At 44.7% G+C, this 24,637-nt stretch overlaps 1 protein-coding gene across 1 annotated transcript in view; it reads left to right on the top strand.

Annotated features, from left to right (window-relative positions):
• The window catches only part of SLC9A8 (solute carrier family 9 member A8), a 1,353,696-nt gene that overhangs the window by 865,818 nt on the left and 463,241 nt on the right, over positions 1–24,637 (top strand). Inside the window, exon 11 of the mRNA XM_069651262.1 lies at positions 11,333–11,438. Coding sequence (XP_069507363.1) covers positions 11,333–11,438 — 106 coding nt within the window. The remainder of the gene's footprint in view (positions 1–11,332; positions 11,439–24,637) is intronic.

Here is a 24,637-nt window from a genome sequence, read left to right as displayed (position 1 = left end):
CTGTAGATTGTGAAAGAAAATGTCATTGCCACTGGTCGACCTTTGAAAAGGTGTATATATCGAGAACAAATGTTGTCATTCTCACAGGAGAACATCCCAGCAGCACTCAAGAAGTCACACATGCTTCTGTTGATGAGACCCCTTCCGACCTCTGGCTGGCGATATGAATCATTGGAATAGTTCCACACTATTCTCGAGGGTATACATGAGAAAAGCACCTTGGCAGTTGGAAAAATGCACTGCACTGCTTTCATCATCTTCAGTTGACGGTAGACACAGGAACAAGTCATGGAACCCAAAAAGAAGGCTCCAAAGTGCACGACCACAACATGTACAGGTCCGGAAGTGGCCATGCGTTGACATTCTACAAGCACTCCACCGAAACAGCACGCTTCTACACTGTGCCACAAAGCCTCCATTCCCTCCAAACCGAAATTGACAAAAAAGCCTTCTTGGAGGGCATACATGACCAGATCTTCCACAAAGGTATCACCTACGACGAAAACTGTGTGTCCTGCTATGTTTGCCAGCTGCACTATACAAAGTAATGGAAGAAATTATTGCTGTCCTTTCCTGTGACGTACACCCTGAGTACCTGATTAGCCAAAGGCCATATATTCCCATTTCCATTGGCCACCATGGTGAGAACCGCAGAATGTGGCTTGTGCCTTTCCCCAATTAGTGCGAGGGGCGCACCCTAATGAAGCAGGAAGAGTCCTTCTCCGTCTGCCATGCACCCAATAGTCTAGGCCTTGTACACACCCGCCGCAACATAATGCCACTGTGCATGTCACCATGTCACCAACTACAACAATCCACATGCACAGCACTGCCACCAGCACTCCTACCCAACCTGCACACCGCCATGGAGCTATGCAGGAAAAAATTGCAACTGTTACCATAGTGTACAAATAAAACACTGTCTCCTGCACCCCTGTGCACTGTCATTCACATACTACGGCTGTACCCACTTCCATTCACAAAGTATTGTGTCACTGCCAACCTACCCACATACTGTTCGCAGCATTGGCCCTACTCCAAACAATGTGCATACACCACACTATGCAAGCACCACCCTCTACCGCATGCAGAGTCAGACATGCAGCGCTGCACTGGAGAGCCGTAGGCTCTTGAGTGCATGCCCTGCAGTCTACGGCCTTCTGCCATGCACCCAATAGTCTAATCCTTCAACAGACCCACTGCATCTTCATGCAACCATGCATGCCACCATGTGCCCAACTACCGCTATCCATCCGCAGAGCACAGCCACCTGCGCTCCCACCCAACCTATGTCATGTGCAATTCACTCCCCTTCTAAAAATCACCTGCCACCACTCAACACTGAAAATGGTTGCTGCAAACAAGTTGCGGCAGAACCTACCGGGCCATTACGACAGCTGCCTCCAATCACTGTACAAAGTAGCCGCCTGTCTAGCTACCCACAAATTGGTGCAATATGCACGAAAACTGCACCCACTCCTGCGTTTTCTTCCACATATTTAAATATGTCACATGAACCACTTCTCACTCCCCCACCCTTTCCCCTCCCTTCTTGCCGCCAACACATGGAGTATGGTATATTTTGCAGACCCTTCCGCCAGCGCACTGTCCTCCGATACACCATGGCAGTGTTTGCCAGAAAATGTTGATGCAGAGCACGCTTCCCTCCAGCCATCCACCGGCCGCGTCCAAAGTTCTCCGGCAGCACGCCATACCGCAAGCCAATTACACTTCTGTCCACGGAGTGAACAGGGGAAAGAGCCCGCAGAGCGGACCCAGATATCACAAATTTTTTTGGGACATACATTTCAGTTCTTTGCAACAAAAGTACTGGTCCGATTTCCACCAAACACACAAAAGCACACTTTCTGACCAAGCCTGCATTCCTGCCACACATTTCTCCCCCCCACTGCACGAAACCTCAACAACGTTGGCGAATAAATTCAGAGCGGGCCATGTACTTTATTTGCAAAGTTTGGTGAGGATTCGTCCAGGGGGAGCGAAGTTATAAGCCGCTGAATAAGTGCTCTTCCTATGAGTTTAGCAACTTAACCATAACTACACGCCAGCTGCCGCGGGCCGTGTAATACCAACATATTATATAATCTAATGCAAGTTCATTTATGGCCAACTTTTGTTTCAATGAGTTGGAAAGTGAAGACGAACAAGCATCCTCTTCCTAGTCTTCTTCAGGGCTTATCTACAACTGCAGTGATAAAATCCCCTGTTTAGTCCTTTAGGTATTTGTGGGGTTGACTCGGGACTAGGCCTCACCACCAAATAAGTGATTTGGCGAAAGGGGTGGTATGAGGAGGATGCCTGGGTCTCCCCCCACAACACTACGAGCCTGGAACAGGGGACCACACATGCTCATGCTAGTGAAAACCAAGATGGTGGACTGGCTTTTTGAAGGGTGGTCTGCCACAGAAAAGAGACTGAGAGAATGCTGATCGACACACCTGAGAGTAACACGCGCAGCTGTAGGAACCAATCACCACACATAAAGAATTATGAATGATCACCTCTAAGGGAGTAGCATTCTATTTTAATATAAATATGATAGTCCTGAAAAACTGCAGGATGCTCATGAATGTCTTAACTACATTCAGTAGAAATTCTGGGGAGAAGTAGCCCACCGCTAACCGATAAAGGGAGCACGCTAGATGTGGAATCTGTGTGGGCATGCATGGTAGGGGGGTTTTCTAGACCACGCAAACTGAAACACGTGAGTAAACTCAAGGATTTGGCCTACATACTTGCCAAGCACATAATAGCCATGGGTTGGAACGCAAACAATAGACCAAAGGTAGAGGTTTGGTGGCATGATCTCCAGAAATGGGCAGAAGCGTAAATGGCGGTATGGAATGAGGTGGCCAATAGGGAGGGGTGGGGGGTGAGGAAGCGGAATCTCCGATGGCCTGGAGACACTTTGTGGCCACACTGTCTGAGTCCACCCAGGCCTTCCTAAGCGAACATGATTCCTCTGAGAATACAGAGGGGGCGGTACCACTAGAGGAAACACCGCCGGATGGCGAAGTGGAGGTGGCTCGAGTTAGGGGGGAAGGCAGTGGACATTTCACAATATTGTATATGATGCTTGAAGTTACATGTCATGCACTGTTGGGTTTGTTTTTTGTTGATTTGTTGTTAAAATTGTTTTTTTTTTAAAAAAACTACATTCAGTAGAAAACAATCTTGGACCTTTGAAAACAAGCACATCAAGTTTTGACATGGATTGAAAAAATGTATCATCAGATCTTGTGATATTTGTGAGCGTGGGATTACCAACGACTAAGAAGAAAAACAATCTGAGGACCTCAATGCCTTAAGTATCATGGGTCCATATACATGTAGGATTGAGATAGTTTGACAGGAACGGCCATGTCGATGCCTCTTTATTTAGTTTAAAGAATCAAGATGTAATACTCCAAGCCAACCATGAGATAGCGACCTATGCATAGCATGTAACTCTAAGCATATACAAGCCACAGAAAAACGATAACTGGGTAAGTAATATTTGTCAATATGCATTTTTACCATAAAGTACTGCTTCCGATCATGCAATAATAATATGTGTGCCTCCTCCTTTGACACTGCCCCTCTGCTGTCAATGATCCAAGCATATCTTTTGGGCTGTGTGAGTGAAAGGAGGGTCAGCATCATCTGTGACCGTTCCTTCCCATCTTTTGTTGGGCTTGTTTTTACTGCCCATTTTTGATGTTCAAAGTATTTGTGGTGAAATGACTACAGCCCCGGGGTAGTGATGTTTAACCTCCCACTGAGCTCCCATAGTACTACTAGAACATCCATGATCCCAATCATAATGCTGAAACAGGTACAACATGAATGGTATATCTCCCTCACCTCTTTAAAGGAGCATGGGCATAGGGCATGCTATAATCGTCAGTATGGTGTAATCCTGCATGGAAACATCCAAGACAACAATAGTATGGTAAGTGCCAAAATAAATGTCCAATCAAGGTTCTATGTAATTAAGAATTTATTTCAACTAAGAGGACAGACAAACTGTTAAGAACACTAATGACCCACCCCAGTAATGAGATGCACAAACAGTGCAGACTTGGGAGAAAACAGCACTCTGTGTATTGAAGAACAGGGGTCTGCAGGTAAATAGTCTTGCAGATAAGACAAACAAGTTCAAGACTATGGCCCTCATTCCAATTTTGGCGGTTGTACAGCAGAATTACCACCAAACTACTGCCAAACGGAATTACTGTCACTGCTATTTGGTCCCACGGATTTACCGCAGGATTACAAGTGATGGTACGTGGTGTAAAGCCCCATTTTCTAGAGGCCATAGGACTCAATGGGGATTTTGGCCGTCAGTAATTCAACTAATTTTGATGATTTCTCAGCATTAAGGTGGAGGATGTACCTCCAGCATTTTCTGACGGTAAATCCTCCACTCCAAGACCAAATGGGGGAGTGGGAAAAGGAGAGTAAGTCTGTTACCCCACTCTGCCAAACTTGGAATGAGGCCCAGTGTCTTTAAGACATAAAGCAGGGTCTTAAATGTTACTCGGGCCTTGGGAATAAGGCCAGAGTGACTAAACCACGTATGTATTCCTTCTTATCTTGTTTCAGGGTCTCAACAGTGTTGAGCCGGGTTTCTAGGAGATTTTCAGTGCTTTGAGTCGAGTTCGAGTTGAGGAACTGAATTGCCTGAATTCAATGCAACAATGTGGTTCGACAAGCAGCAACTGCTTGTGACTCCAAGAAGCTGAGAGAGTGTCAAAGGACTTTCCATTGCGTCTTTGCACTGTCTACATTGGGTCCTTGCAGTGGCTCAAAGGGCTCGAAATTCCAGAGAGAGCCAAAGGCAGATATCTTTGGTCCTTGGAGTGCTATGGGACCCTTCAAATGGATACTTGAAGAAAGGTAATTCCATCTTCTGCCCTTACCAGCCAGACAGGTTCCCGGGGATGGGACATTTGCAGGGCTGCCACTTCGACATGCAGAGTTTTCGTTACCGGTTTTGCAGCAGAAGTCCGGCTTCCCTCAAGCACACTGCTTCAAAACCTCCCTAGAAATGCACCCTCCTTAAAAGTCACTCAGTGAATGGAGAGTTTGGACAGCCTTTACTACAACAAGACTCCAGTGAACTCTTCCTCAAGATGGTTCCAAGATGATTCTTTCGTATGTTTTCCCAAAAGGGCAGTCAAAGATGATTCCATTAAGGTAAGGAGTCTCACCCCCTTGTATAGTCACTTTGCTACAGTGGATTGATCCATTCCAAGCCTCTTGTAAGCTGCCAAGCCTGTGACAATGGTTATTCATTGTGATGTCAGCTCCCATAGTGCCTTGTCTGCTGAAAGGCCTTGTCTAAGAAAAGAAGTGGGGGATTGTCAAATCCAAGATGACTGACCTCTTCCGTAGTGTGAAGGTCCTCTCCAGTTACGCAGTGCTTTACATCATACGCTGTCTGCCCCAGGATCAAAAGGACACCATCAGTTTTCTCCCTAGTGTGACTTCTACATTGTGTTATAGAGACACTTGTGAAACTCTTAGCCATCATCCCTACCCTAGAGTATGTATTTCTTGTTCTCCTTGCAAAGGTGCCACAGCTTCTAAGCAGAGAACAAAGAACATCCTGGGTGGGCTCCAGGTGAAATGTCCAGGACAGACGCAATACACAAATGGCTCTTCCCTGCAGGTCCATTGGAAACACAAGTAAAAATAATGAATGACACTAGATTGGGTTTTGGCAGTTTTACCTGTACCTCTTTTTCTGCCACTATTTGAAACAAAGTATATTTACCCACATCTCTGCCACCAGACAAATGTGGTTATGCAGTTAAAAGTATTTTGAATATGGGACCGGTAGTTTTATAGGCATCCCATGTATGTTGGAATGGATTTTGGTTCCAGAAGGCTGTTTTAAGAATCAAATGTTACTCTGTGGCTGCCATGTTGCCAAATCACATTGCAGCTGCTGGTGTGTCAGTAGACGGGGCCCAGCCAAGTACACATGTGTAAACTATACTTTTTAAAATGGGGCATATTGAAAGTGGAGTCAGTTTAGCAGGGCCCACTTTCTGAGAGAGGCAAAAGCAGTCATTTTGCATAGCATAATCAAAAAAGCTCAGGATTACACATACCTTTGCAGATGACATGCGATTGCCCCGTGTAAGATTGTTAAAAAAAAACTCCTATGAGTAAAAAACAGTGGTTTAATTACGAATTGAAGATCCTCAAGGGACTTATCGGAAAATGAAAAAAGGTGGTTTAAGGCTAGAAACATAAGTGACCACATTAAGGTGAAATCTGCTTTGAAGACATAAGGCAGAGATTCTTTTTTTTTTTAATAATTCTGTTTATTACGTTTTAGTAACACAACAACAAAACAGGCGTGAGTCAAAGGCATACAACAGATCATGATAGTAAGGCAGTTTTCAAAGAGGCAGAGGGAACCCGGTGGGGCCGAGGGCCATCAGACATTCGTTGGGTATGGCAGGTAACCAATGTTAACAATAGTACATTTCTATTCCTCTCGGTACATTTCAGTTAGCGTCCAGCCATTTGCCCCATATTTTCTGGAATTTGCGGGGGCACCCCCGTGCGTTGTAAATCCGGCGCTCCATGGCCGCACATCTGTCCAACTCATTGCACCATCGGTTCACAGATAGGGGGTCGGCGGAGCCCCAGCTAGCCGCGATCAATCTTTTGACTGTCCCAAGTGCCAGTGTCAGAAATATTCTATCATGTTTTGAGAGATCCACTTCACCTCGGATTCCCAACAGCATCATTTTGGGGTCCCTAGGGATTGGTGTCGCCAGGGTGGCAGAAATTGTGTTGGTACAGCTCTCCCAGAAGACCTGTAAGACTCGGCATTCCCATAACATATGGTAAAAGGTGGCCGGCTCTGTTTTGCACCTGAGGCATGTCCCATCTTCCAGTCCACCCCATCTGACCATGGCAGTGCGTGAATAGTATGTGCGGTGGAGGATCCTCAGTTGTATAAGCCTGAGTTTAGAATCAATACCTATTTCTCTAGGGGACATTAATGCCTCTACCCAGTCCTCTGGTTCCATGTGACCTATATCCCTTTCCCATTTTTCTTTGAGCCCATCTAGCTGCGTCGCCCCGAAGGAGTTAAGGGCTTGATAGATCGTGGAGGTGACCTTAGAGGTAATGCGTTGCGGAAGGATGTTGGTCTCAATGGGAGTACAGGGGGGTATGGTCGTCGTGTCAGGGAATTGGGTGCGGATGGCGTGGGTCATTTGCGCATGTCGAAACCGGTCCATAGGTGCGAGGTCGAAACGCTCTTGCATGGCCTCAAAGTCAAGGAGATGGCCTTCTTGTATCACATGTGCTAGTGTGTGTATCCCTTTCGCGCACCAGTGACCCAAGGGGCCCATCTTCACTATTTCTGGGAGGAGTGCGTTGTGCCATAGGGGTTGAGATAGCGTTGGTTTACCTTTCCAGCCTATCAGTTTGTGCGCATCCCGCCAGGCCCAGCAAATGTGACAAGGCAGAGATTCTTAAAGCTAAATCTGTATGTCTTCAGAGGCAGATAAACTCAGCTGATAATAGACCTAAAGTTCTGTTCAGTGTAATTATAAACTTTATTAACCCTCTGTGCATCAACACTAGTCTTCGAACATCTCAAAAAGTGGTTAACGACTTCAATGTTTTCTTTTCGGAAAAAGTTGAGTCTATTAGGATGCATATAGATGCTCAATGTGTAAATTCACACCCTGATATAATCTCTAAGGTAGCATCTTTAGGAAATCAGAAGTCACAATCTACTTTTGCTTTTTCACCGGTTAGTTTGGCTAATCTAACCAACTTGATAAGCAATTTGAAACCCACCAATTATATGTATTATCCGGTCCCTGCTTTTCTGGCAAAGCAACATGCATTGTCTCTCAATGAGACTGTTCAGGCTATGATTAATGCTTCACTAATCCAAGGCTGTGTACCACTGGAACTAAAGAGATCTTATCTTACCCCTATGTTAAAAAAGCCAAATTTGGATTACACAATATTGTCCAGTTATCATCCTATTGCCGGTCTCCTGTGGCCTGTCAAGGTTTTGGAGAACGTTGTGACTGTATAACTTCAGAATTTTTTAGAAGAAAATAATATCCCTCACCCTTATCAGTCCGGATTTAGGCCATGCCATGGCACGGAGATGGCATTAACTGCCGTCTGGGATGATCTACTTCAGGTTGACAATGCGGGAGATATCAGCATGCTTGTCATGCTGGACCTATCAGCAGGATTCAATACAGTAGATTTTGACGTTCTGAGGCCTAGATTGTCATCAGTGGCCCGAATATCTGTGATCGTGTTCAACAGGTTAAAGCTGCTTCATATCTGTCTGACCCCCCTGCCTGTCGCCTGCAGAGTTCCCCAGTGCTCTTGCCTGTCGCCACTGTTATTCAACATGTACATCCACCCCCCACTGCTTGATATTTTTTCCCAATTTGATCTTTATCATTCCTACACTGATGTTACTCAGATCTACATCAGGTGAAAACATCCATTGGAGGTATTGGAGGTAATTATGTCCTGTGCTGATATAATCCAAAATTGGATGCTCAAGAACAAACTCCATCTAAATCCTCTAAATACTTAGATTATTGTTTTTGACTCAAAGGTTTAGGTGGAAAATGTTCTAAATTCTGTTCCCTGCCCAATTTTATTTGGGGGTTCCAACTTAATACACACTGAAACTAAAACATCTATGCTGCATTTGGCAGTACAGTCTGAGTTGTAATCTTCATGTTAATCAGATTGTGAAGTCAGTTTATTTTCAGCTCAAACTCCTAAAACCATTGCTTTGTCTTATCTTGGAGAAAGATCGACTGACAGTGGTCAGATCATTAGTCAATGCCAGGCTAGATTAGTGCAATGCGGCATTCCTAAATATCAGCTCCGGAGACTGCAGGTAGGCCAGAATTCGGCGCTCCGACTGATCCTTGATCTACCCAGGAAAATTGCTAGCCTCCTTTTCGAAGGAGCCTTCATTGGTTCCCGGTGCAGCAAAGGATTATGTTAAAAATTGTGTGTATGGTCTTTAAGTGTGTTCATGGCTTGGGGTCAGCTTATTTATCATCTAAGATTATCACCTATCACCCCAACCGCACGTTGCAATTGGTAGGACAAAGTCTGTTGGTGGTTCCTTCTTCTAGATCCTCTACGTGGGGTGACTGTTATTTTTCCTGTACAGGCACCGAGCCTGGAATCCCCAGATAACCTACGACAAAGCAAATACCTGAGTATATTTAGGAAGCAACTGAAGACCCATTTGTTCATGCAAAATCACATTTTTTTTAGCAAGTGTTTCATTTTCTGTGTGATCATTTGTTAATTAATATGCGCTCAGATGCAGGCTTCTGCTGGGACCACCTGAGGTATGCAATGCAAATTTATAAAATCCCAAAAAATCAATCACAGTATTTTCATGCTTTTAGGTAGTAAACATGGCTGGTATAACAATTATTTACATGGCCGAAACATCTTTCCATCAACCCTCAATGTGGTTCTTACCTTTGTGTTGGCAGCTCTTTTTGAGCCTTTGCAGTCTTGCTCACTATCTTCTTACATTAAAAGCTGTTTTTCTGGTTGCATTTACAATGGTGGGGAGGGTTTTCAAGCTTCAGGCTCTGTACCTTTCCACTCCCCTCTTCATAATTTCCAATGTTAAAGTTACTTTGAGGGTATGTTTCTCATTCTTGCCTAAGATAGTGTCAGTGTTCCTTCCACTTGTAGCCGAAGATTCATTTGTTACTTTTCTTTCATCCTGCTCACCCTTTAAAGACAGTGCAGAGATTCCACAGGCTTGTCCCAAAACACACTTTAGGCCTCTACATACACCAGGCTTAAGAATTCGGTCACCATGGACAGGATTTGGTAGGCTTTGCTGGGCCCCTGAAAGCGGAGGCTTATTTATAAGTAAACCTCCCCGAGGTTGATAGTACTTTGCATGAAATCTTGCTGTGAGCATGCTTCGAAAGAAGTACCTGTTGTGCTTAAAGGTCAGTCACTAGGGATCAGGCATTCATCTCTGCGCAGAGGAGTTCCTTTGATGGAGGTTTTACACGTGGCTTGATTGGCACACATGCATAACTTTACCAAAGCATGGCTTCCTTGACATTCTTGTGAGGGAGAATGCCCAAATCTTCCTCCTTCAGGACGGATTCCTGACACTCTTCCCTCCTTCCTTTCTGTATGGCTATGGAAGTCTTTGAAGGGAGGAGTCTGTGAGGAAAAAAGTATCCATTAGAAGAGCACCTGAGGTCATGTTCTTTTTGATGGGGATGGTAATCCTCCCACAGATTTTTGATCGAGCCGCCTACCGAGCCGCATACCTTCCCGTCAGCAGGATTGCCTATAATCTTATTGACAATTACACAGTTACTTTGTGTCTGTGACCCAGAAAATTGGGTCAGAACTGAAGTAAATGGGCGTGCCCAGCTCGGTATATATGCTAGCAGTGTCACTTCCTCCGCTGTGTAGCCCTGCAGCATTCAACACAGACCCATGCGCTGCTCCTTGCTATTGGCGGTTTATTTGAAGACATGTGGAATCTGTTAAAGGACTACCTTATTCATCAGAAAGAAAATTACCAAAAACAAGTAACTTCTTATCCTCTCAAAACCCATTTCATATTCTCTTCTGCATGAGTTTTCCTTACTGAATTATGTTACAATCCATTCGTGTTCCAGTGCCGCCCAGCCTTTAATAATAAAAATGAATTGCAATTTTCCCACCGAAGCTTTCTGATCGCGAGTGTTTAATACAGCAAGCGCCGATGGAAAAGAGCGCGCATCTAAGTTGTGCATTTCGTTTGATTTGTGGCATATATAACACCTGCTGGCAATGGCTGCGCGGCTACAGGAAAGGCCCCCACTGAAAGGTAAGGGACATCTTTACTGCTTTTAACTCGGCGCTGCCATTTACATCAAAATAGAAACAATTACCCCACGTGAGTCTGCTCCCTTAACAAGGCACGACATCTGTTCCACATAAAGACCCTGTTTCTGATCTGCGCGAGCTTTTGTTTGCTTCGGTGCCACACATGCTGCTTTCATTCATACGCAGTTCTATACCAACCTTTTATCTGCCCTCAGCAAGGTGTTCACATTGAGATAACCCTTCGACCACCTGTGTAATATTAAGCATATGATGGATGATACAAATATTTATTTTAGTACCACAGGCTGAGCGGATTGTGCGAGCAAGCCAAATACTGGGCATTGCAAAATACTGGGCTTCTGTTTAAGCCTCGTGATAATGTATCCGTTCCTGATGGTAATGAAAATCCAGTGTTTAAAATGCACATTTTCCTTAACGTGTTCCATACGTACTGAAACACATTGACTTAAGAAAAACGCCTTCCCTGGAATTTGGAATGATGATCATCTTCGCATATCTTCCTTATGGACTTTCGGAGGGGATCTCGCTCTCAGGTAACCCTGAAAATGAATGTACGCCTAACAGTTCAACACCAACACATTGTAATCCTTTGGTTTTCGGTATCTGGATATGCATTCGAGTTATCAGATTTGTATAGTAATGATGTCCAATTAACTAGGAAATCATGTTTGAACAGAGACTGCCCTCAAACATATGTGTCTCATATGTCAAGAGAAAATTCCCTTTTAAAGCTGGATTCTTCTTTGTCTAGGAACATTTCACTATAAGCACTTTTCCACGGGTGGTGTGATATGCATTATTTCATCATTTCATTGGATGATTTGTGTGTATATGTCCAACACATTATCCCAGGCTGGACGGTGCCTCTGTTGGTTAAAACCTGAGCATTATAGTCTGTGAAAAACCAACTGGCCGAAAGTCTCCGGTCTACAGCAGAACAACTCGATCTGTACTAGTTTTTGTTTATTAATACAAATTGAACACACATGTATGATGTGATATTCTGTTATAAAAGAAATAAAATGTGTGTTATTGCTACAATAGAATGTCCCGATTACTTACTGATGATCTTCATTATTCCTAGATCTTCTCTTCCTCGCCACAGTGATGAGGCACCAGCCTCCATGACCGGAACCACTTTTTCAACTTCTTAGCTCTGCCTCTGTCCACTGTGAGCATATAATCCCCAGTATACCATCATGCATCAGTTTCATTTCTTCATCCTGGACTCATTCAACACCCTTAGGGTGAGAGAGCCGGGTTGCAATTACTGTGACAAGGAAGAGTAACTCTAGGAGTAATGAAGATAATGGTGGGGTCTCCCCTAGGCAGGTAACACTAGAAATACCAAAGTAGTCCAAAAAGGCACATACATCAAGCAAGAAGTAATGCTGTTTATTGCAGGTCCAGACGCAGCTGGGAGAGCACAATTCAATCACCACAGTGGAACAGATCTGAAAGAAGGGAGCTGTTAGCGCTTGCTACTGCAGCTAAAATTTTTATAGGTTTGAACATTATTAGCATAAACAAAGTTAGCAACAATGCTAAATCATCCTACGAAGCTTATTGGCAGGACTACATCAGTCCCTTATGGCTCCCTATATGTTACTAGTTAGTGATTGGTGCATGCCATCTTGACCCCTTCTGTCCAACACCTCCCGCGTGATGTCACACACCTCCCACACCACCCCACAATGACAAATATTGCATGACATATTTGTGCTGACCACCAGAACTTTATTTAAGTGCTAGTGGACAGTTCTCATGAGACACATAATCCAACCTGGGCTTGGCAATGAAAAATCATTCACATAGCATCTAACCAATGAGGTGCCCGGCTGACATCGGCAAGGACACAAAGCGAGAGAACCAATAGAGTATTCTCTCCTGCAGCAGCCGCTGACCCCACCCCCATCCTGTGTGGTGTTCCTCAAGGCTCTTGTGTATCCCCAACTCTATATAATATCTTCACCAAGCCCCTGTTCGATGATTTGGACCATCTGGGTATCACCTACACTAACTATGCAGAAGATATTCAGATCCTCTTTCTGGGGATCATAGTAAGGACACAGAATTGGTGAACAGGGTCTATCTCATCATCCAGGCATGGATGGCCAACCATGGCCTCTGCCTGAACGACAAGAAGACCGAGTTGATAATCTTGGGCACACATACCAACATCAAAAAACTAGGCCAAGAATTTTCCTCATTTAATATTGACGGGAATATCATCCAAGTCTCCAAGGAAGTAAAAACCCTTGGTTTCTACCTGACTCCACTTTGTTATTTGACAAACAGGTAAAATCCCTGGCCTCTACAATGGCCTTCACTTGCAAGCTGATAAGAGCCGGCAAGCCATTCCTCTCCAATGACAGCTGTATGATCCTGGCTAGAGCTTTAATACTCTCTAGAATTGACTACTGTAATGCCCTATACAGTGGTGCCAATAAAACCACCATCCGGAGGTTACAAATATTACAAAACAATGCCCTGAGAGCAGCACTTAGCATAAACAAAAGAAACCATATCTCCACCATCAGACGCCAATATAAATGGCTATCGACTGATAACAAAATCCAGTTAAAGATGCTATCTTTGACCCACAAAGCCCTAAACATCGCTGCCCCTAGTTACCTCATAGACAAACTCCACAGGAAAATCTCCCCCCAGACCATCCAGAGCTGCCAACACTAACTGCCTGGTAATACCTAGAAAAAACAGAGGTGATGGCTGGAAGGTTTAGAATGAATCTTAACCAGTGGCATTGTTCTTTGCCTGCCAAGCCATTACAGAAGGGAAAAGACCATATGCAAATCAGGCTTGGTCCCACCCCAAAAGGAGCAGTCCAGCCCAAACTGCTAGGTCATATCCCTTCAGCACGAGACCACAAGCATCCCCAAACATGTTTCGGCCTTGTTGGGCTTCATTAGTGAGGATTAGCTTGGGTCTCTAGGTCCAGCAGGCACGGGACCCACGTCTGGGCATACCCGTCCCACTCAGGGTGACAAAGCAAAATCAAAGAGGTGATGGCTGGGAGGTTTAGAATGAATCTTAACCACTGGCATTGCTCTGGGCAACCCTCCAGACCATCGTTCTTCGCCTGCCCAGCCATTACAGAAGGGGAAAGACTGGCAAATCAGGCTTGGTCCCACCCCAAAAGGGGCAGTCCAGCCTGAACTGCTGGGTCACATCCCTTCTGCACGAGACCACAAGCATCCCCAAACATGTTTCGGCCTTGTTGGGCCTCATCAGTGAGGAGTAGCTTGGGTCGCTACAAACAAAGAAGTGATGGCTGGAAGGTTTAGAATGAATCTTAACCACTGGCATTGCTCTGGACAAGCCTGATTTGCATATGGTCTTTCCCCTTCTGTAATGGCTTGGCAGGCGAAGAACGGTGGTCTGGAGGGTTGCCCAGAGCATTGCCAGTGGTTAAGATTCATTCTAAACCTTCCAGCCATCACCTTTTCGTTTTGCTTTGTCACCCCGAGTGGGATGGGTATGCCGAGACGTGGGCCCCGTGTCTGCTGGGCCTAGAGACCGAAGCTACTCCTCACCGATGAGCTCCAACAAGGGCGAAACATGTTTGGGGATGCTTGTGGTCTTGTGCAGAAGGGATGTGGCCTAGCAGTTCGGGCTGGACTGCCCCTTTTGGGGTGGGGACAAGCCTGATTTGCATATGGTCTTTCCCCTTCTGTAATGGCTTGGCAGGCGAAGAACGGTGGTCTGGAGGGTTGCCCAGACATTGACAGTGGTTAAGATTCATTCTAAACCTTCCAGCCATCACCTCTGTGTTTTTGCTTGGTAATACCTAAATACAGGCTCACCACGATTGGTGGAAATAGCTTCCCAGTGAAGGCAGCCAAAATCTGGAACCTACTGTCACAAGACCTGAGAGTTGATCAACCCTACCTACACTTCAGAAAAAAGGCTACCAAACATATCATCTCCACTGACCCTTAGTCGTCCACCAGATGACGCTCCATACCCTCACGTGCCCTGGTGTCACCGCCTAAATGACTGTGTTACGTAATTGAGGGTAACATTAACATGTTGTATATATCTAGCGTATTATCTGGTAAATTGTGCTCTTGTATTCTGTACATTGTGTATCTATGTGTGATCTATATATGTATTTTAGGCATTGTGTAACTGATTTATTCTGTAACTTGTAAACTTTGCATTTTCTTATCGCTGCGCCCTGTTACCCACGGGTCTGGTGCGCATAAAAAGTGAATAAACAAACAAACAAAGCACTTTTGCACCCTTGGGACACCAAAACTCTCCATCTGATTGATCCGCTCACGGCTCGCCCCACAGTCCTCTCCCCAGGCCCGTCTGCCAAGGGGCGATTTGAATCTGCTTAACCCACCATGAAGTTCCTTCTATTTACCAGTATTTATTCATTAGAGACCTTCCCTTCCCAGCAAGTGCCCAGGAGCCTAGCTCGCTGACCTCGAAAATATAGGCTGGACCCCTTTCCCAGCAACTTCAGCCTCCTGGGAATGGTCGGTTTGCAACATTTCTTTAGCCTGCTGCCACGGCAGAGTGCTCGAGAAATTCATGCATGCCCCGGAATACAGGAATCATCAGTGTGAAAACCCAAGTTACCTGTGGCCTATTTCTCAGGGCGGTTATATGGGTCATAGTATACTATACTACCCCTGCTGCCCATTGCCCCGGCCTCAGGGTCTCTATTCCCCCAGCTCCTCCCTGGGCGTCCCTACTACATTTATCCTGTGAACTCCTCAGGCTGCACCTGCGCACACGACAAGTTGCATGGTGCAGCTATCAATGATGCTCCCGCCGTCTAGGGTTGCCCCCTCCCCTTACCCATCATTCCCTTACCTAATAAGTGCACCGCCCTTGCCAGCGCTGTATATGCACCTTTACTGCAGTAATAAAAACAAGACTTGCATTCCTCCCTTCTTCATCCCAGTACTTACTTCTGAGGAATACCAAAGACTGTGATGAATGTGCCCAAAAAATAAACATGCACACCACTCTGGATGCTGCTTCTACACCTGCCACTAATTTATTGCAATGAGCACCAATAATTATTCAAAAGTGTTTTTTCTGGTGCTCAGAACCTCTGAACCAAAAGTGCAAGTCTCCTTCCTATACAGTTCAGGCAAATATATCTGATGAAAGTATTTGGGTCCACCTAACTTCCGAGCCGACAAATCGCTGGCGTTAGTTTTCCTTGCTCTTCTGCCAATTAAGCCTCCTTCATTAGAGCTGGCCTCCATGGTTCAACTGTGGCAGAGGAACCTATGCTGCAGAGTTTGCAAAGCAAATTGTTTGATCTAGGTACTCTTGGTGGGCACTCGTGCTGATCCCCCAGGTTTGGCCATAAATGTGATGAGACTTTCTGACTGTGTAGAAGCTGTTCTTCTGTCCAAATATGTTAGTACTACCCTCATGATGTACAACTTATGCCACTGTTCTTCTGGAGATGTGAGTTTAGGATCCAGTTCATGGGGGTGGACCAGTGCGGGAGTACCACCTAGGTGTGGTGTCTCCCTGGAGTAGGGGTGAGGCAGCCGATGGTGAGACACGGTATTCCCCCCTATTTTGTTTATCCAACCCATCCTATGTTTTAGGATTCTCTGAGGTCCCAATTTCCACCCTTTCTTTTACACAAACACTGGGCCGAGGAAGAGGGTGACGGAGAGTAACAACTTTAACTTTCACACATCGTACTGGACATGTCCCGCTAATCGGGTCAGGCAAAGTCAGGCACTTGATTCTAAGTGCATACACCTGATACCAATTAGCTCTCCTGACATAAATAAAAGTCAGAACCCAAAGATACACTCTGCACAAGGCAGAACAATGGTACGAGCAGAACTTCTGGGGCGAAGGCAAACCTACTAGAGCAGAGCGACGGACCAAGGGACGAGAGGAGCGGGTTGAAAACACCAAGAGTTCCCTACTGGAGGTTGTTGCCTCCGACAGGCCACAAAAGACAAGTGGAGAAGGCAAGATTCCACAAGTGAAAAATGCATTGTGTTCCAAGGATGCCAGCGACCCTCCCGGGTGAACGGCAGAGCAGGGGAGGTTAGGCCAAGCCTGTGGTACTAACCTTGACTTGTGAATTGGATATCGTAAAACCAAGAGAGAGACGCGCACAGCCAGTGAGCTGGCAAGTGACCTGAAAGACCAGTGTGTGTTAAAGTTTGAAGTAGTAACAGTATATCGCAAGTGGAGGCTGTGCGCGTGTGAATGAAACGTGAGGAAAGACAGACCTGTGAATGTACTTTGAAGTAAAAGGCAGCTGCGAAGACAGCGATACTAAGTGATGGAGTGGTCCGGCGAAAGGAAATAGTCCACTCGAACGTCTCTGTGAAAAGTAAATTGTTGGAATCGATAAAGCAGATGAACAGCAAAAGTGAAATGAAGAAGTTTAACTACTATAGAAGGGGAAACTGAAAGTTGAACTGTACATTTTGAGTCGAAGTGTTCCTGCCGTGGTCTATGAAGAAATCCATGCACATTTGAAAGTCTTTGACATATCGGAAGTGATCTGAGCCCGACGGAGGGAGACCCAAAGTGAGATACGCTTGGGGAAGAGAGCCCCTTTCAAGTTTGTGTTGAACTTTATTATGAGAGGTTAGAATCCCGCAGAGGGGGACCTGCGAGAACTGTGTGGTGAAAGGTCTGAGCCCGACAGAGGGGGACCTTTTTGGTTGAAACATTTTTGGAAGTCCAGAAAAGAGACCTAAATGTGGAAGGCCAGACGGGCCCGCGATCCACCTTCCTTAACTGTATATTGTGTTGGAAGCCGAGCCAGAGTGTGTCATCCTGCCCACATGGGCAGCCTTACACCATGAGGTTTAACGTGGGAAGGAGAGCTGGTTTCACCACATTTATTCATTTGAACACTGTTTTTTAATTTTGCCCACATGTCTTCTTTTTACACTTTGTTGTACTATAGATAGGGCAGGCATTAGATTTTGTTAAAATAGGCCATTTTGATTTGACAGACTCCACTAAGACTGCATTATTTATTATTTGATGGTCGGGACTACTCCCATCTTCGTTTTAGGGCAAAATAGGAGTTTCTCCAACAATTTCAATAAAGGTTTAACAAATTGTACCCATTGTGTCAGTGTCATACGTGTGATACCATGCCTCCCCTACACAATTAATGTCGTTTTTTCAAAAAGAATGAACACATGCAGAGGTTTAAAGCAAGGATGCCTTCTGGCACCCGCATTGTTTAATCTATGTATAGCAGATCTGGAAGAATCGCAGAGTGCCATAAAAGCCTTCGCTCCAAAAGTACAGGGCTGCCTTATCCCCTAGATTTTATACACAGACGATTTGGTCATTATTGACCAAACCCCTATAGGTCTGCAGTGAAGACTAAACCAAGTTCTGACTTACATCACAGAAAATGAATTTTTGATCTTGAGGGCTGCACAAAGGAAGGATAGTGAAGATTGCCCATGCTTACAGCACAGGTCAGTCTTGATTCTATTAATGCTTTACTTTCTTTATTGCTGCCACTTCAGCACTTCAAAACAACAAACATTTAAACTTGGTATTTTCTGTTTATTCCAAGAACTGTGAGAAAAGCAAATGCAATGTATAAAAGTTAAGTTCAAAACACTCTCATTTTGGTACTACTAGTCCCATGAGCCTCCTAGCCTCTGGTAGTTCTGAGGCTCCTCTCCTACACCTATCAGATGCCTGCCCAGGGTATAAGATCCTCCAGCCCCAGGTCCCTTCCTCTTTCCTAGTCCATAACAGAATTCCATGTATAAACATCCAACTTATTGAAACAAATCCGTCCCAGGCTCTGGATGTCCACGGGAATACTTGACACTCCGACTCCACTGGTTCGACGGGACAACTCACATTGTCATGGTCCAAGCCTGTGGTCCTTCAGTCTCTTTCAAGACGCTTTCTGTTCGTCACCTTTGGGACAATGAAAAAAACACCATGAGGACGGGAATGTGCCAACCTTGTGCATTATGCAGCTAAAAAACATTCATCAAGACTTTTGCCATTCTGGGTGGGATATAATGCATGCCTCTGTGTCTTTAATAGAATCAAGACTGACCTGCGCTGTAAGCATGGGCAATCTTCATTCTATGTCAAGACAGGAAGCAAGCATTATGCTTGTTCAAAAACTTACTATCACCCTATTTGTCATATCTGATACAGGTTTGAAATAAAACTTTTTAAACGTAGAGTGTAGACTCTGAAGCCCAATCTGCTGATTTCATTATGTCTTGTAAGAAAACACCTGCTGCGAAAGCTCTAGAAGCCATCAGCCCTCTAACAGAATGTGTGCTAAATAAGGACAAGTCTATCCCAGCCCATTGCATCACTTCTGTCACCCACCTAGCAATCGTTGCAGTGGCTATGGCATGATGAGGCTTTCTACGCGCTATAAGCAGTTGTGTTACGCCTTGCGGTCTAATTTGAGCTGTCGCTTCCTCATACTCTTTAATGCATTGTGCCATGCATATCTTCTTTTTCTCTGTGAAGTAAGGGTAGGAAATAATTCTGGAATTGCTCTTTGTTCTCTTCGTTATGTTAAAATCCACACCTTCCGGGTAAAATATCTTCCTATCTATTTCTAGGGCCTTGACGTCAGAAACCCTTCGCCAAGCTGCTAAACACAGTAGCGTCGCTAGTTTCCCTGAGAGCAGGAAAGGCTGTCGTTCTCTGGCCATCTGAGGAAGGGGCGAAAGACGTCTGACGTCCAATAAGACTGCGTAGTTGGTTTCTGGCGGTTTCTTCAACTTTATTCCTTTTAGAAGTCGTCTGACCCGCTGGGTGCTCACCTAGTGGACCCCTTTCTACTTTCTCGTGTCCTGCTGATAACGCTGAGCTTTAGACCCCTAGCATTCTGTAGGCGCAGCCGCCCTGAAGTCTACTCGCTAGAAAGTTGAGAACATGCACTACAGGGGCAGAAAAGGGATCCAAACTTTGTTCCGCGCACCATAGGGAGCAACGGTCCCATGCAGCGCCATAGCTCCTAATGTTGGAAGGTGGCAAGGAGTCTCTGATCGAGTCTGCAGCAATTTGCGAAATGCCTGGTAATTCCCATCTCTTCCTGAAATCCTGCAGGTGATCAAGTGTAGCGTGCCTGCTTCTATAAATGGGTGACGGTGGCCAGTCGGGCCGAGAAGAAGGTCCAACTGATGCAGAACTATCCTCGAAAAATCAGAAGAAAGACCATGCCTGGGACTTCCAAAATGGTAGAACCATCATGAGCTCCGCTTCTTCCCTGCGGGCTTTCGCTAGGGCTCTCGTGAGCATGACGAATGGCGGGAAGGCATAATGCACTGTTCCTTTCCTTGGGTGTAGAAATGCATCCGTACCCGCTGCCCCCATTTCTATCCTCCAACTGGAGTACTTGTGCATCTGCGCGTTCAGTCTGGATGCAAATAGATCTCTGTCTATGGGGCCCCAAGTTTCCTGTAACTGCTTGAACACTTGAGGGTGCATCTTCCAATCACTGGAGTCTACAAGATATTGTGAATTCCAGTCTGCTACAATGTTCTGTGCTCCTGGAAGTTACTCTGTTACCTGAAGTGATATTACAAGTCTTTCTTAAGATGGGGATGACCCAACTGAAGCTTTAGGGTCGACTCAGATCAATGTGTTATCATGGAATACTAGAGGTTATACATCCTTTTCTGAGGAGCCCAGGAGATCGGAAATTTTTAAAACTTTCGATCTTATTCTCTTCCAAGAAACTTGGCTAACTGGTCTAGTGGGTCTTGATGGATACTCTACTCTTCAACAGTTGGCTGTGGCTCCCAGGGTGGGCAGACCAATGGGGGGTTTGCTGGTGGCTTCTAGTAACGGGGTGTTCAAATCCTCTGTGATTATTTCAAATAGCATCCAAAGGATCCTCATGGTGAGAGTATCTAGGAGAAACTCTAATGAATGTTCAAGTTGGATTGTGGTAAACCTGTATTGGAACCCTGGTACTTTTCCTCTTCCTGATTTTCTGTTTGCCCTATCAGAGGGTTTAATTGATTGTTCTACCCGATTCCCAGCGGATGATATTATTATTGCCGGGGATCTCAATTCCCAATGTATCACCACTGTGGATCCTAAATCAGGCAACTGCAAACAGAAGTCTATTAATGGCAAAATATGGTTAAAGTTTATGCAGGAATGGAATTTCTTTATGTTTAATGGAAACATCAGGGGGGATATTCCTAATTCCCCCTCCGGGCATAGAGGTTCCTTGTTCTCCACGATAGATTATTTCTTTGTTTCTAGAAATATCTTTGAAAATTGTAATAGTTTGATATTTGGAGATGGGAACTCTGATGACCATGCTATGTTGAAGGTGACTCTGTCCTATGATTGTGCTCCAGTAAGTCCTCGATATGATCAAGTACTCCTTATTAATAACTCAGGAAATGCAATTAGAAAATTCCAAAAAGGAGGCCACTTATTAAATAATGAGCTGCGACGTAGGACGAGCTCTTTATCTGATCAGTATCTGTCTGATTTCTGTATTCCCATTGTCTTTTTGAATTTTCTGTCTGCACAGGCGGCGGTGGAGCCGATCGAGCAGAAAACGCATAAGCTGCATAAACATTCTTTCAATGTCCAAATTATAACTCGTAAAAAAGAATTGAGGAGTCAGATATCTATTCTGAAGAGATCAGGCCTATGTGAGAAGGCGTATGGGGAGGGATTAGTAAAGTTGAAAAATAACTATAGGAATTGGCTTCGCGCAGACAATCATTTGGTATTCCAACAGGATGCTGAGAGAATGCTTTATGCTTTGTCTCTTAGGAATTCCCGAAATGTATGGACTTTAGTAAGTCTGAATGAGGTTTCTCAACAGCGGAAGCAAGATTCTATTATTCAAAAGTGGGTGTGGATTGTCCATTTCTCCAAGGTTTACGATTCTGACGCCTCGATACGTTTGGCTGCTGATGTAATCCATAGCTGGTATCTTGATTTTAGCGCCCTGGACTTAGAAGTATTAATTAAAAAATCCTCAGCTTCCAGAGCGTCTGGCCCGAATCGTTTAAGCAATTCAATCCTGAAATCGGATCCAGAATTGTGGGCTAAGGTTCTGAAAGCTTTCTTTGATAATATCATTTTTCAGATTAGAATCCTTTACTCCTGGACTCAGTCAATAGTTATTCCTATTTACAAGAAGGGTGATAGGCTATTGCCTTCTAATTATCGCCCTATCTCTCTCCTAGACGCCGATAGCAAAATCTTCTCGGGTATTATCTTAGGTGAATTGGAATCTTGGGTGAAAACTAAGGGAATTATTCCGAAGCAGCAATCCGGTTTTAGAAAGGGTCTCTCTACTTCACTGAATGGGTTGGTCTTGAGCTGCCTTGCTGCAGAGTCTTTCACCAAGGGGGGCCCTGCTTTCTTTGGAGCCTGGATTGACTTATCCCAGGCATTCGATATGGTGGATAGGAATCTACTTTGGGGGAAATTGGATGCCTGGGGTATTACTGCTGGCTTACTATCCATCTTAAGAGAGCTGCACTTTAACAACTCTATGCGGGTCAGACTTGGTAGGTCTGGTTTGCTCTCTGATCCAATCAGGATAACTAGAGGGGTTCGCCAAAGCTGTTTATTAGCTCCCCTGCTCTTCATCCTTTTTATGGCGGATCTTGCAGTTTGGCTACAGAATAATGGGTTAATATCTCCCTCCATCGGTAATGTAAAAATTAATTGGTTGGCGTACGCTGACGATATAGTAGTCTTGGATTACTCACAAGTGGGGCTACAGCGATTGTTATCAGCTTTAGAATCCTATGCAAGGATCAATAATTTAAGAATAAATCCTTTAAAATCTAAGATTCTTGTATTTAGGAAGCCCAACAAAATAGTGACGAACCTGGTCGTCTGCCAGTTAGACAACTCCCAGGTAGAGGTTGTCTCAGAATTAACCTATCTGGGAGCTGAATTATCTGGGAGCTGAATTAAGATCCTTCCCTTCAAGGAATAGTTTGCTGGCCTCCATTGAATTAAAATTGATGAAATTGGGAGCACAGATGAAAAAAATCTATTCTAAGTTTGGCAGATTTACAATCCTCCCCCTTATAAGATTCTATATCGGGAAGATAGTTCCCATAATTTTATATGGCATGGATTACAACTCTGTAGCCTTTGAATTAGATTGGGATGCTATCGAATCTAAGATTTGGAAACGTACGTTGGGTCTCCCCGATTGTGTTCCGATTGTTTGTTTACATTATGAGCTTGGCTTGTCCTCACTTAGATCTTGGCTAGCCTGGAAATGGCTTATTCTTTATAGGTCAATTCTAGATCCCCCTAGGAATTCTCTTTTTGAGGAAATTGATGTAGAGCGGAAACAGGGAAATAATGTTTTTCTGTGTAAGCTAGAACTAACATGTTTGGAACTATTGGCGGGCTGTGACTCTGATGTAGGGTCCCTTATACAGAACCCCCTAAAAGTAAAAGAAAAAATGAAATTGGTTGATTGGATCCATACGATTGAGGAGATGCGGAGCACTAAAAGATCAGCTTCCCTGACATTGTTAGATAAGCCCTTATCGTCTATTCCGGCTTATCTAAAGAAGTCCCCTAGTTTCTGGTTCAGATCGGCTTTTCTGAGATTCCGCCTAAATTTACTTCCTACCCTGGAATTACTAGCCATAAGGGATAAAGAAGGGAGTACTGTATCAATATGTGAAAGGTGCTCAACTATGGAAGTTCAGACCACTAAGCACTTACTTTCTAAGTGTTCTGGGACCTGGAATATCAGGGCCGGCTCTTTTGGCAGATTTGTTCATGATGAATCTTGGTTGAACACTGATGATTTCTGGGCTAGACTATCCTCTGGCAATGAGTTGGCTTTATCAATTGAAGTGGGTAGAGTTCTAATTGCCTTGAAGTTAGTAACAATTTGATTTTCATTTTGTTAAAATTATTTCGTTAGATTTCTTTTACCTTCTTCCTTGTTTTTTTCCTTGAACCATGATACATGTTTTTACTCAAATATGTAAATGCTTGATTTTACTGTTATGTTTTATATGTCCAATGAAATGTGTTAAAAGTCATATGTTGGCTAATGCACTTTAAATAAAATAAAAAAATTAAAATAAAAAAAAATAAAAAATAAAAAAAAGTTACTCTGCTGCTACTGAGATCTGCTGTTGGAGGCAATAGTGCCAGAAATCCTTCGCTAGCTCCGCTAGCATCCTGGATTTGGTCCCTTCTAGCTTGTTTATGTAGCGTACGGCTGAGATGTTGTCCATCTTGTGCAAGACACAACATCTGACTTTGGGCCTCATTACGACCCTGGCGGAGAACCATGGTGCAATTTGCACCATGGTCCATGGCGCAAAGCTGCCAACTCCGCCATGGGGGTTGGCGGACTTACCGCCCCATTCCGACCTTGGCGGGGCGGTAAGTCCCCAATCCCCATTTACCCTTCCCCATTCCCATTTTTGCCCCATAGGGTATAATGGGAGTGGGGAAGGCGTTAATTACGCCACCGTAAATTACGGTGGCGTAATTAACGACAAGTCCCGTAGCGCCATGGATTTTTCCGCCTGCAAAAAGCAGGCGTAAAAATCACCATGGCGCTACGGGAACTCGTAGTCGGGCGGAAAGGTATGCCATGGTTTACGCCGGCGTAAACCCCTTTCCGCCAGGGTCGTAATGAGGGCCTTTGTCTTTGGTGAAAGCTCAAACTGAGAAGGAACCTGCTAGGAGTTCGAGATGGTTTATGTATAGCTTCAATTCTTCTTCCGACCAT

The sequence above is a fragment of the Ambystoma mexicanum genome, chromosome 3p (genome assembly GCF_040938575.1).
Source record: "Ambystoma mexicanum isolate Mex_15411 chromosome 3p, UKY_AmexF1_1, whole genome shotgun sequence".
Taxonomy (NCBI): domain Eukaryota; kingdom Metazoa; phylum Chordata; class Amphibia; order Caudata; family Ambystomatidae; genus Ambystoma; species Ambystoma mexicanum.
The sequence above is the reverse complement of the archived record's forward strand: the minus strand, read 5'-3'. Positions and strand labels throughout refer to the sequence as shown.